The sequence below is a fragment of the Lathamus discolor genome, chromosome 2, assembly GCF_037157495.1.
Source record: "Lathamus discolor isolate bLatDis1 chromosome 2, bLatDis1.hap1, whole genome shotgun sequence".
In the NCBI taxonomy this organism is placed as follows: Eukaryota; Metazoa; Chordata; class Aves; order Psittaciformes; family Psittacidae; genus Lathamus; species Lathamus discolor.
The window spans coordinates 35,404,348-35,418,644 of record NC_088885.1 but is presented as its reverse complement, the minus strand read 5'-3'; the positions used below and the strand labels follow the sequence as shown (position 1 = coordinate 35,418,644).

At 37.7% G+C, this 14,297-nt stretch overlaps 1 protein-coding gene across 3 annotated transcripts in view; it reads left to right on the top strand.

Annotated features, from left to right (window-relative positions):
* The window catches only part of ANKIB1 (ankyrin repeat and IBR domain containing 1), a 95,521-nt gene that overhangs the window by 77,806 nt on the left and 3,418 nt on the right, over positions 1–14,297 (top strand). Inside the window, exons 10-19 of one of the 3 annotated variants that reach the window (XM_065666380.1) lie at positions 1,052–1,140; positions 2,140–2,270; positions 5,231–5,365; positions 6,523–6,609; positions 6,739–6,805; positions 7,209–7,354; positions 8,195–8,373; positions 8,929–8,980; positions 12,311–12,404; positions 14,032–14,165. In XM_065666380.1, the coding sequence (XP_065522452.1) occupies positions 1,052–1,140; positions 2,140–2,270; positions 5,231–5,365; positions 6,523–6,609; positions 6,739–6,805; positions 7,209–7,354; positions 8,195–8,373; positions 8,929–8,980; positions 12,311–12,404; positions 14,032–14,165 (1,114 nt within the window). Of the gene's footprint in view, positions 1–1,051; positions 1,141–2,139; positions 2,271–5,230; positions 5,366–6,522; positions 6,610–6,738; positions 6,806–7,208; positions 7,355–8,194; positions 8,374–8,928; positions 8,981–12,292; positions 12,405–14,031; positions 14,166–14,297 lie in introns of all 3 variants that reach the window. The other 2 variants (XM_065666382.1, XM_065666379.1) reach the window with 2 other exon arrangements.

Below are 14,297 nucleotides of genomic sequence, written 5' to 3'. Positions count from 1 at the left end.
CCAGTACAGTCTTTCCTAGTTACAGATCTGAAGTATCTTGAAACAGGGATCCTTGTGTAGTGAATTTAAGCTTGTTTGATAGCAGACTGGCTAGTGGGAAAACGGTTGAAAATGATTGCCATGACCTTTCCTTTTTTCCTGCTTAAGAGGGATCAGAAGAGTATTGCTGCAGGCACTGCAGAGAGCAGTTCATCACTGGATCTGCAGAAAACTTGTGTATGTTCTGGTGCAGCTGGTGCCCATCTGAAATGTACTCCCTCTGAATTTTGTTTGATGTGGCAGATGTCTGAGGCTATTTGCTGCTGTTCCAGTAAAAAAAGGGAATTGTTATTAATTTGGAGTCCGTATTGGCACATCTACACCAAAACACCACCAGGAAAGCATGTATCTATCTGCCACTGGCTTGTAGTGATTGCCATCCTGAAAGCTAGTGGTAACTTCAGAAGAAGCTCAAGAGACTCATTTCTCCACTATATCCATGTGACGAAGTTAAAGCCCCCATTTAAGATATTCCGGTGGAAAGAGTAAACATCCACAAATACTTAAAGTTGGTGTTGAAGGGTTTGGATCTTGTTCTAGATTAAAAGCTCAAATCTACTTAAAGATTAATTATTACAACTGAATAGATGCAAGTAATTCTACATAAAATGCATTTCAGCTATAGCAAACTACCTACTACTTTTGGATAATCTCTTTATTCTGGCTTACCTGTATCACAGGAACTACACTAGCACATTCTGTGGCACTAAACTAGTATCCAGGCGTAAATCCAACGAAGTGCAAACCAGCCGATTTATTTCAGATTGTGATTTTTAAAAGCTCTTTTCCTTTCCTGTCTCACGTCAGTGTTAATAGTGGTCAGCTCTGCTTGTGAGCAAATAGTCTAAAAGCATTTTAAAATAATGTTAATTGGATGGCTTTTTATCTTCCTGACTTCATTAAAATTCAAGTGTGTCTTGAAAAGTTTCCAAGCTTTTTAGCTTGAACCAATTGTAACTTTAATTTTTAATCTCTAAATGGTAAGTAATCATTTATACACCTTCATTTTCAGGGAGTGTCTCGGTGAAGCACATGAACCTTGTGACTGCCAAACCTGGAAGGACTGGCTACAGAAAATATCTGAAATGAAACCAGAAGAACGTAAGAGCCATGCCAGGGCAGGGGGAGGGTGGTGTAATTTTTTTGCTGTTGTTGTTATCTTTTGGGTTTAGAGGAATTTTTTAGTTCCATTAAGTAAAAACTCTACATTGGTTGAAAAATAGGGTAAAAGGGAAGAAAATTAAATCACTCAGTGAGAGGCTGCTTCATACTTTAACTGCGTATTGGGCAGCCTGTGGTTCTTCATAAACCATTCCTCCCCATAAATCCACATATGGTTCAGTCATGGCATATGAAACTCTTTCCCTTCCTCTTACAGCTTTGTTTCATTAATTAATTGATTTATTCCTGAACACAACCTTATTTGTCATGGACAAATTTGAAATCTTTTAGCCCAGTCTGCACTTTGTGTTGTGTTCATTGCAGTTGTTTGTGTGCTTTAAAACTAATTCAGACCAACAGGTGATAATAACAGTAAGGTTGAGGGTGAATTGCAAGGGAATTGTGGGGGATGGCTTAATGATAAATAATGTTTACTGAAAAAAAACTAATAAAGGCTGGGTTACACAGGACAGATTCTGTTGGTCAACATTAACTAAAAAAATGAAAGATTGACAATAATTCAAATAAAAAACAACTTGGTTATCGCAGCTCAGAGCCTTTGCATAGTGCATTATAAATATTCTGGAAAGCATAGAAAATGTTATAAAGAGGCAAAATAGACCATGTCAAACCCTGCCAATTTTACTCATATAGTATTTGCTCATTTATATATTATAAATATCATTTATAGTACATACAAATTTGTATAGAAATATATATGTGGAAATGTATATGCATTATATGTGTAATAATTTTATATATGATATTTATAAATGAGCAAATGGGTATGTTTATATTTGTGAGAAATATATACAGTGAACAATTACAGTATTCTGTCAAGAAACAGATCCTAATCTGATTTTCACAAAAGATTACACAAGTACAATTTCAACATCTCTGCTTTTGCATGCTCCATATCCTCCTGTCACCCTCATAAAGTTGTGGGAGTGAGTGAAGCTTATGAAGATGCTGCCAACTGCCTGTGGTTACTGACGAACTCCAAACCATGTGCCAACTGCAAATCTCCAATTCAGAAGAATGAGGGCTGCAACCACATGCAGTGTGCAAAGGTAAGAAAGACCCTTCATGTAATTTGTTGTGAAACATAATTCAGGTTACATATGTCATGTATATGTTTTAAGAGCCCAAGTGTGCAGAGGTCATGCCTGAGATCTGGTGGAACCTGCTGGAAGAATTAGATCATTTGCAAATGGCAGATTACATGTATTTAGAAAATGTTTAATATTTAGTGAAATCTGGCTGGCTGGGCAGTAAACACTGTAATGATCGAAATTCATAAACACTAAGAAATATTGGCAATACAGTATGGAACGTAAGGAAGTGGATATAATTGATACTTAATCATCATTAATGATGTAGAAAGAACATATTTAGTTGGCAGAAGATAAAACATTTTAAGGAATGATAAGCTCTAATGAAGGTTTTGCCTTACGAAATTTTTCTTTTGCATTATTTCTCTAACATAACAACAAAACAGAGAAGTTTAAATGGAAAGCTGCAAACAGGAATTAATCAGAGGAAATAGAAGACAGCAGAGAGTCATTTCAAAAGAAACTTACTGGTGACAGCAGCTAAAAATTTAGTCATGAGTTTGCACTATACTACTAAAATAGAAAAAATACTTTTTGCCGTGAGTTCAGTATCATTTGAGAAAGCATTTTCTCTCAAATTAGTTAAAAGCAGCATGTTAGAATACCATCTCTTTATGTCAGAACTATCTTCTATAACTACAGCTAATACCTCTTTGAAGAGCATCATTAAAAATAAGAAAGAAGCACATGCTTGACATAGTTGGCTGCCAATGAAAAGCTAAGAGACTTAGAAAGTAATTTTATTTTTCTGGAGAGGTTAGTCTCTTTCCATTGCTATGCAAATCCGATTTTCTTTATATTCTCATCACATATTCTCTCCTTTCTGTGATATGAAGATTGAGGCTTTTTTTAGTGTCATTTCTTTGTTTTTGTCTGTTGCAGCAGAGAACAGATTCTCCTCCACTTTGGTTTATGCAAAGTTTGATGGGGTTTGTGTTGGTTTTGGGTTTTTTCCTTACATGATTTTGAAAAGAGCTCCTAAATTCTATAGTGCTAAAAACTGTAAAAGGTATGTTCATTGCAGCTTTTGCCACTTAGCTCATCTCAGTGGAAGAAAATATGGCTTCAGGCTGGAGAACACATTGGCCATTAAACACTGTTGAATGTAGATAATTGAATTCACCGCCAGTCTAAGGCACCAGCTGACAACCACAGTTCTCTTTTATTCATTAATGTTGTAGTTAATGAACAGTTCCAGTTGTCCTTAAAGCAGTGAGATTCCTTTTGTGGTGGAGAAATCTCTGCAAAGAGAAGCTGCCTCCCCTCAGCCTAGTGAGAAAGGAAAGGAAGTGTATCCTCAAGCACATTGCAGGGCTCAGAAACAAGGTATAGTGGTCACCTCACTTCTTTTCCTTTGCAGCCTGTGACGAAGGTTCTGCATATGCTGCAGTAAGATCTGCTCAAGCCTACTACATGATGAACTCTACAACTGCCTCTTAGCAGCTAGCATGTAGTAGACTCCTCCACACCACTCTTGGTGTAGAGGAGGATACTCTTTACTCATAAAATCACATTTCTGTACTAAGTAGACATTTTCCTGTTTTATGAGCCAGTTTCTAAGGAGACAAGGTTTAGACAGTCCTGCTGTCTCCCCAGCCTGCAGTAGTTTTTAACCTTCTGGGTACTTCGAATCAGATATGAAAGAACAGGATGGGGTTCATGGATATTCAATTACTGCAAGTTTCATGGAACTTGGTAGCTGTACGGTGCAGAGACTTAATTTGTACTGCCATGAAGAGAGAGGCTGAAATACCTACTCAGCAGTTACCTGTTCTGCATGGCTGAGACAGTGGTTGGGCAGCAGATGCAATTTGTTAAACCTAGGCAGTGCTGCTGCATGGCTAAGTGATCATAAAGGCACATAAAAAAGAGCTAGGGTTTGGGAGATGTGTAGAAACAAGTGATCTGGTTTGAAAGTTTAATGAGACTGAGGTATTGGAGGAGGGTCTGGGAACTTGGATCTTGGGCTTTTTCAGGAGTCTTAGGGAGATGCGAGAGATTAGAAGATACATATAGAGTGGTCATGGAGTGAGATAATTTGAAAGAGGTGAGATTAGTGCAGTAGAAGCATATATATATAAATTATTATGAAGTTCAGCTTTATTAGTTCTGTTGCTTGTGAAACAAATATTAATGGTTTCATATTAATTAATGTAAATTTTTGCTTGCCTTTTTCAGGACTTTTCTTTGCTCATCTGTAAAACAGATGAAATAAACACGATTCACCAAGATGAAGTCTTTTGCCTGTCCATCCGTAAATAGCTTCCAACTATTTTGAAATAAAGTAGCTGAGAACTTGGTGCTGAGTTGAGAGTATTTAATACAGTTTGATCTTCTCTGATGCAGAGAAGCCTGTATAAGTCACATCTTGTACGGTGTTACATGTTTTGAAAACTCTTCTCAGTCAAGGCAGAAAAGGCTCACCTTGAAGTAATCACTCTTCAAAGCTTATGTTCTGGTTTCTTCTCTGTTGCTTTAGTAGTTGTTACTAATATTTTGCATCAGGAACACCACATGACAAAAACACTAGTAATCATATTTTTAAGTGATATTAGGAGAAAAAGTAACATTCATTCTCATGAGCAGTTTCTGTGTTACATTAAAAAATCTTTTTTTGAAAACGATAACAAAACCAGACCAAATGATAAATATCAGCTGTATTTATCATTTGATTAATTTGTCCACTTGAAAACGAACATGTAGATCCAACACAGTCTTGTGATGCAAGGAACAAAAGTTATGATTGACGTGATTTGATAACCCAAATCTTCTGTAGTAGGTAAAATAGGAAGGAAGCTCCTCAGAAACTTTGTTTGACCATAAGCACACTCAGAATGCTGTTAATTCAGTTGTTCCTGGGGGAATAATGATGAATAACTGCAAATCTACAATGTATCAACTTTTTTTTTTTTCTGAAGTGCAAATACGACTTTTGCTGGATATGCTTAGAAGAATGGAAGAAGCACAGCTCTTCCACTGGAGGCTACTACAGATGCACTCGCTATGAGGTTATTCAACATGTGGAGGAACAGTCCAAAGAGATGACAGTAGAGGTAACAAATGAATGTGTGTGTTTGAAAAATAGCGCTAAGGCTGCAATTTTCTGTTTAGGAGAAGTTTCACCAAAATTCTTCCAGACCCAATTTCTGTATAGGAAAATACAACCTTAAATATACGAAAGAGACAGAAAGAAAACACTGCTTTTTTGTGGCTAGAAACATAGAATTTGGTTCTGCTCTTGGGCTTTGGTAACAATCACCGGTGACTTGACTTCCTCCGTTTTTTTTCTCTGTGTCATGGTTTTCTTTTGTAAAATGGATATGCTAGTACTGTAATTAGCTGCTGTGCACTACAGAAGACATGCATTAATTTTGGCTTTTGGAAAGTATCTTTAAATAGCATGCACACACAGTGTATCAACTCTTTGGCTACAGTATTTACAGACTTGTGAATTTAAAAATTACATTTGTCTCTTTACTTACATGGCATTTGACAGCATTGTGTGCAATAGAATCATATAATCATATTAACAACTAGTTCCAACCCTACCTCCATGGGCAGGAACGCCTCATGCTAGACCATGTCACCCAAGGCTCTATCCAAACTGGCCTTGAACACTGCCAGGGATGGAGCATTCGCAACTCCTTGGGCAACCCATTCCAGTGCCTCAGCACCCTCATGGTAAAGAGCTTCTTCCTTATATCTAACCTGAACTTCCCCTGTTTAAGTTTGAACCTGTTACCCCTTGTCCTATCACTACAGTCCTTAATGAAGAGTCCCTCCTCAGCATCCTTATAGGCCCCCTTCAGGTACTGGAAGGCTGCTATGAGGTCTCCATGCAGCCTTCTCTTCTCCAGGCTGAACAGCCCCAACTTCCTCAGCCTGTCTTCATACGGGAGGTGCTCCAGTCCCCTGATCATCCTCGTGGCCCTCCTCTGGACTTGTTCCAACAGTTCCATGTCCTTTTTATGTTGAGGACACCAGCACTGCACACAATACTACAGGTGGGGTCATGAGAACAGAGAAGAGGGGCAGAATCACCTCCTTCGACCTGCTGGTCACACTCCTTTTGATGCAGCCCAGGAAACTATATATACTTTATATGTAGAGGGAATAGAAACAGTTGGTTATGTAATTGTATCTACTGGTGATTGCTGAATTAAGTCATAAGATTTATTTTGGTTTCTTTTGTTTCCCCATTTTTTTCCAGGCTGAAAAGAAGCATAGAAGATTTCAAGAGCTTGATAGGTTTATGCACTATTACACAAGATTTAAGAACCATGAACTTAGCTACCAGGTGTGGGTCTAGCCATTTTTACCAATTTTTGTTTCTGTTTTGATAGAAACAAATTTTATTTTAATCCAAAAATAATTATGTTATTATATTTTTTTTATTCTATTTTTTTTTTTTTTTTTTTTTTTTTAGTTAGAACAGCGCCTTCTGAAAACAGCCAAAGAAAAGATGGAGCAGTTGAGTAGAGCTCTCAGCGGAAGTAAGTATTTGCTGTGATCTATGAATTTGCTTTGGAATAAAACCAGCTTTGTTACAGCTAAGCCTTTACTTTTGGGTAGTGCTTACATCAGTCTGCTGTGTGATGTGATCTCTTCTGTACTCCAGTGCTAGAATTCATAAACAGAGTAGAAAGCTAAGTGTACAGTAAATCTTACCTATTCCAAATTCTCAAGGAGAAAGTAGCATTAGTAAGGGAAAAGGCAATACTGTGCACTTACTTCTTTTAGTAAGAGCACTGTGTAGTCATTGTGAACCTGCTGCTGTTCACTTGCCAAATATTTAACTGACATGCACATAAATTTACTTTGGAGGAAAACTCTTACGCTAAAAGAATGCTGACATCAGCAGGAAAGTATTTTCACAATGCTTGTTTCATCTTACAGCTGAGGGGGGCTGTCCTGATACCACATTCATTGAAGATGCAGTGCAAGAGCTTTTAAAAACTCGCCGCATTCTTAAGTGTTCTTATCCGTATGGATTCTTTTTGGAGCCTAAAAGCACAAAGAAAGAAATATTTGAACTTATGCAGGTAATGCATGCATATATTTTGCTTTTCTAATGTTCCTTTTTTTTTTTTTGTACTATTAGTTATCAGTGTGGTTTTGCCATTTTTGTGGTGTAAAACTGATATACCTGTTTTGGTGTGTTTGGAAAACTAGCACATTTTGATTACTCCATGAAAAGGTAGCTTTTAGTTCAGTTTTAGAATGAATGAAAAAACACTTTGCTGCAAAAGGAAAGGAGTAAGGACTGGTGGAAGGGGAAAGAAAGAAAATAATATACTGTTAATCTTCTTTCTGAGGGTAACATTTTAGCTTCAGTCTTCATCTTCTCTAGCTCCTCTTCCTTGTCTTTCCCTATTAATGTGTCTGACAGGTGGGTGGGGGCAGAACTGGGGGATTACCTGGGTGGCAGTAGAATAGGCAACAGGAGCTGCTGCCTCCTTTCCTTTTGCCTTTCCTTTTGCCTTTCCTTTTGCCTTTCTTTTTACCTTCCCTTTTCCCTTTCCTTTTCCCTTTCTCCTCCTTTCCTTTCCCTGTCCCTCTCCCCCTCCCTCTCCTTCTCTTTTTCTCTCTGCCTCTCCTTCTCCTTTTCCCTCTCCCTCTTCTTCCCCTTTTTCTTCTCCCTCTGTTCTCCTTTCTCCTTCCCACTTTCCTTTCCCAGAGAAGCCCAGCTGCAAGCTGAAGGGCAGCATTTAGGTTGATAAAAGACTAGGCCAGAGGTCAGATATTTTGGGGGTATGTTGGTATTTCAAATGGTATTTTCAGGAAAATGGTTGCCATTCTGCTCAGTATTTATGGTGTAGAGCTCTGCCTGATTCATATTTCACTGTAAAACTATTTTATCCTGTATATATTAACTATTGCAGACAGACTTAGAAATGGTCACTGAAGACCTTGCACAGAAAGTGAACAGGCCTTACCTTCGGACTCCTCGCCATAAAATCATCCGTGCAGCTTGTCTTGTGCAGCAGAAGCGACAAGAGTTCCTGGCCTCTGTGGCCCGTGGTGTGGCTCCTGCAGACTCACCAGAAGCACCCAGGCGCAGGTAATCCAGATGAAGTGCTGTGCACATCAAACAAGTTACTTTGGTAGGTGCCAAAGTGGCTGAAGCTACCGTCATTCTTTAACAGAGAGGTGGTGTGGAGCTGATAAGCACAGTGGTTGCAAGTCACCAGACAGTGATATTTTCTTGGACATCTGATCCTAGTGTAATTACAGCTTTTCACTGAAGAAACATATATTTGAGAATACATGTCTGTATGTTGCAACCTGAGTTGCTTTCCCATCTGTGATACATTAATGATTTGATGATTTGATGTCATGGCTTCCATTTCACTTTTTTTCCTTCAAGATTGGCACTAAATACCTGGTATGCTTTAAAAATCTGTATGTCTTTGCTAAAAATCAGGCAGTTCTGGAATAGTCAACGGTTTAATTGTATGGTTTTCTAAATGTGTTGCGAGGTAGGAATTAATGCAAAAGACTTGTTAACTTTAGAGAGTTGCAGTTGCACTGGTTTTTAGATGTTGATAGGTTTTGAAACTCTGGAGGATTTTCATAGTTGTTCTACTTCTAAACTTTATGTCTCTTAATTTTATAGCTTTGCTGGTGGAACATGGGATTGGGAATATTTAGGATTTGCATCCCCAGAGGTAAACTATTTCTTTTTAATTTCTTTATCTTAGTTCTGCTTATTCTAGAAACACAGGTATGATTGCAATCTGCATGAAGTGCTGCCTTATTTTGGTTCAAGCATTTCAAGTTGGTCTAAGCTCACCATTTTATTTATTTTTCACAACAGAAGGAAATATATTCGTAGCTAACTGTGCAATGATCTATATAATATAGTTAATTTAAGGTGGCGTTAGACAAATTACGTTGCTTTCATCATTTTCCAAGCACATAGCCAGTTTTAAAATCATATGTAAATTGCTGTCTATGTGCTGGGGAACCTTAAAGTAATAAATATATGGAACTGTGTAGAGTACTTTTGACCGCAATGTCAGTTCAGCAAAATTTGACAAGAAGTCTAAGAAATTTCCATCCTTCTGTCACAATCTAAGACAAACATACAGGCATACACTTAAATATTGTTAACTATTTGAAATGTTTCTTTTTGGGTTTATGTATTGAAGCAGGATGGAAATTGCATACTCAGATGAGGTGAACTTCTGCTACTTAACCAAGAATGAAAATTATAATTTTAAAAATCAATATTCCACTATCTATATGTGGGAAAAGAGTGAATAATTTTCAAGACTCTGCACAAAAATATAAGAAGCTTCCTTTATCATCTTTTATTTAATATTTTGAGAATATTGATTAAAGCCTTCAGTTAGGAAAGAACCTTCATTTCAACGTTTCCTTGGTGCCATTTTCATTATAAAAGAAATGCTTTCTTTATAAAAGAAAACTTGCTGTTTTCATTTTAAAGCCTCCTGGAAAACTCCACAGACTTCTATATATTTCCTTTGCTGTTGTTGCTGGTGAGCATCACACTGCTGAGAAGATAGTTTGCTTCTCTACAAAAAATCAGCTTGCTTCTCTTGTCTAGTTCCTGTAGTCCTTTCTCTTGAAATAATTCTACATTTGATAATACCAAGCTCATTGTGATGTTACTGTGTCATCAGTGGAACTGGTTGTGAGAAAAAGCTGATGAGAAATATGTTGATGAGCTGTTTAGCAGTAAGTGCCATTGCAGTTGTGCTTAGATGATTGCTTATGAGTTTTTATGATTTGCGTGAATGTGGCACTGTATGATGCAAGTTGGTTTCTTTGCTATGTAGCTGTCAAAAATACTTGCAACCACCAATGCTAAAGGAATTTTCTAGAATTAATAATGGTCATCTGTGTTTATTTTAGTGAATTTCACTACAAAATTTTTTATAGAGAATGACTGAGTCTACCAGATTATTACAGAAACCAGATTCTTACTGGATTTAGTGAGGAACACTGCTTGTGGCAGACCAGTGTGTGACACCTTAATGTTCCTACCCAAAAAGACTAAAACTTCTTTTGCTCACATATATAAAATTGTTCCAAGTAATCAGAAATAATTTTTTGTCAGTAGTGATTAAGATGTCTTTCTGAAGGTTAAAAAGTCACCAAAAGTGAAATAACTATTGGGAAAATCTAGGATTTTCTTGCAAGCAGATAAGAAATAAGATCTGATACGATTAATAAATCTTTGTGTTCAGTGATCACTTCCCATTATTCCTTGGCTGATTCATAGTGATGTAATTATATATTGTTTAAATAATTTAGTTATACTGTTCCATATCAAGTTTTGATTTTCTCTTGTTTGGAGCACAGCCTTCCTTTTAGAAAATCTCTGAGCTCTCATAGAAGCTGGAAGAATATTTTAGATAAGAATCACTTCATGTTTGCCCTATTTTTTTATGCTGTCCCATGGGCTAACAAGCAATACTACTAACCACTGTTGAAGACAGTACTGGGGTAAATGGAACTTTTGTCTGGTCAAGTACAGACAGCTACTTTGAGCAACCTGGTCCAGTGGAAGGTGTCCCTGCCCATGGCAGCGGGGACTGGAACTGAATGATCTTTAAGGTCCCTTCCGACCCAAACCATTCCATGATTCTATGATTTTTATGTTCTTACAATTTTCACGGATCATCTTAGATCAAAATCTGTCCACACTGATGATTTTGTGACTTCTTTTGGCTTGCATATGTTGTTATGGATAAGGGTTTCGTCTGAAAGAGTTCATGGAAAGACAACAAGCCATCATAGAATCATAAAATGGTTAGAGTTGGAAGGGACCTTAAAGATCATCTAGTTCCAACCTCTCTGCCGTGAGGTCATTGGGTGAGAGAAATGACACTCTGTAAGCTTTACACACTTCAGATGCTGAGATATTCCAGGATGAAAAGTTAATATAAGAAAAGAAAGCTAATTGTAATGTTACCTTTCTAAATTCATTTGGCTAAATGAAGTCTTTTCCAGCTTGGGGCTCAGGGAAATAAATAGCAGTATTATCTTCTGAAGAGAAGAGCTAATACCTGTGTGTATGTTTTTATTGCCTTGTGTAAAAACTGAAATGAAAGATCTTACCTACACAGTCAGGTTCAGTGTCGGCTGTACTGACCTTAAAACATATCTGGAAATTAGCCTCTTAGTATTAAGAAAGGTATGGAAATCAAAACATGTATTTCCAAGTATTAAGATAATTAACCCTTGGGATGCTAGCTTGATGTGGTCAAAAATGAGGCTTTCCCATAAATGTTATATAAACTATCTTGGGTAAATACATAGTACATAAGAAATTCCAGGCTGCAGTTCAAATCTATATGGTAATGCTCATTAGCAGCTCAAATTAGACAAAAATAGAGGAGGTTTGTAATTCGTAGAATAAAAGTCCATCCAAGACTGTTCAGTAGAGGTGTATCAGCTGTGGCTTAAGAAGTTCCTGAGACATAGTGTCCTGGAGGCTGGGAAGAGTATAATAAGTCCCAGTGTATGTCAGCCAGCTTTCTGTAGTCTTCCTAAGGTTATTTTCTGCTGATAATTGCTGGCAACAGGGACTCTGAAATAATCTGTTGGTTCCATTCAGATTAATTATTTTTATGTTCTAAAATCACTAGCTCTGTATCTATGAAAAAGTGTGTTGATGTGTATGTATATAAAATTTGGCATCAAAACAAAAACTGTGTACTTGTAATTCTTTAAGAAGGGGGATTGCAAGTATTAATATGTTGGTAATATGTCAAGTATTTTTCTTTGCTAGTTCATTTTTTTATATATTTAGGATTACTTTGTGGGGGGTTTTTTAGTTATTATTTATGTTAAACATTGCATGATACAACTTGCAATTTATTTTTCTGAAAACAGGTGATTTTATAATAAACATATAAAATCACACATTTTTCATAAAAATGTGGTGCTTATTACATCAGAAAAATATTACTGCATGCTGCCCTGTATTTTGTAACCTTTGGTTTATGCAGGAATATGCTGAATTTCAGTATCGGAGGAGGCACAGACAGCGTCGACGTGGAGACATGCACAGTCTGCTGAGTAATACTCCAGATCCTGATGACCCCAGTGAGAGTACACTAGGTATGTTCCTGCCTGGGCCTGTTCCTTTCCTCTTCCTGCTTCAGAAATTGCTAGTAGTGACCGCAGTGCTCGTTCTTCTGGGGATACACTTTAAAGAAGCTTCAAATACATTGCTGTATTTTCCAGGATACAACATAAAGGCTTATTTTTGCTTTTTCGTATGTGATCTTAGAAGTGTTGCTGACTTCTTTGTGGCTGCTTCTCTTTTTAAAGAGAAAGGCATTGATCTTCCCACTAATAACTTCTCAGCTGTTTAGAGCAGGTTTGCTTCTCTGAAGAAATTCTGAAGGGCATATACTTCATATGACAGTCTTATCTATGTACCCGCTCCTTTATGCCAATTAAAAGGACCAGTTGTGCATAAAGCAGAGGGTGGATAGAAGAGGGTTCCCCTGCTGCAGGCCAGCCAGAAGATAGTCACAAGGCTGTATTCCAGAAACCCTGCTCAGAAAATCCTGTATTGGCAAAGTTGGCATGGGTTGTGACTTCCAGCATATGGTCTTCTAAGCAGTGCTATGGCTGGTAGCGCAGTCCCTTAAGGTCATTGTAACTTGGCTGTCTGGGCTGTCTCCATTCTGCCAGGACCTTTACAAAGGTACAAAAAATAGCTCAAATCCAAATCGTACTATGACACTGTTTCTTCAGAGCTGCCAGTGGCGTGCTCTGTCTCTAAGCCATGCTGCACAAACTCTGATCGCTGTGTCTCATGAACTTAAGTCCTATACATAGCTTGTCCTTTAAAAACAAAAGGAGAAATTCTCTGCTGAGGAGAAATAAACACATTCTTTGTTTTAGAAACAGTAAAAAGAATTTTGGTGAGCTTCAGGCCTTCCCTATTACAAGTAAAATGCAAACCTATCGTGTTAGTTTGAGGACTCCAATTTGACTGAACACTTGGATATTGCAGTGATGACCAGGACATACTGGTAAACCACACAAAAGAGAATTAGTTTGTCTCACCTTAGTTCGTTTTAAGTTTTGAAGTGGAAAATGCAATTTTCCAAAGTCAAAAGAGTTACACTGATTTTTATTACAGGGCAGTTTTTCTGGAAACAGCATTTTAATTTTATTTCTTTTTGTTGGTTGTTTTGAGAAAACAGCAATGTCAGTAATTGCTGAGGTTACACTACACTAACGACTCTTACTTGTGCTGCAATGTTATGGTAAATGTAACGTTAACATTACAGCTGAGTTGTTGTCTTTGAAATAATGGAGAAATGGGCAAATGTTGTTTGTAATCCACCAGTAAATGCACCCTGTATTTTGTCCATGTGCAGTATTTTTCAGAACTTTCCCTAAATCATCTGTGTGCCTTAAAAGCACTTTTGCCCCTCCTGCCAACAGGCTTATGCTCCTGATGGCATACTCCATCCTTTCAGAGACAAAAAGAAGGGCATTGAGAGCAGAAAAGCACAAACGATCCAGGCAGTCACTCCTTAAACAGTGGGACTGGGGTTTTACTGGTTGATGTGGAAGGAGTGTTCTGAATTATTTCATTCTGAGTGAATAAAGGAGTAAAATTAGACAGACGTAATCCAAAAGGAAGGAAGAGATTCTGCCAGTAAATGATAGTGGGGAAGCTTCCTTGCTGGTTCTTCAACCGTTTTTGTTTCAATTGCCCAAACAGACACTCAGGAAGGTGGCAGTAGTAGAAGACATGGCACCTCCATGGTGAGTTCAGCTTCTATGGGTATTCTGCACAGCTCTTCGCTTCATGACTATACCCCTGTCAGTCGCTCTGAAAACCAGGATTCTCTTCAGGTATCTTCCCTAATTTCTTTTCCATTCTCTCTGCTTTGCTTGCCTTCCTCTGGTCTGCTTTTCTGTGTCATTTTGTCTCTGCAAATTGTCTTAATTCTTCAATGGGAAAGGGAGAACCTAGGACAAGAAATT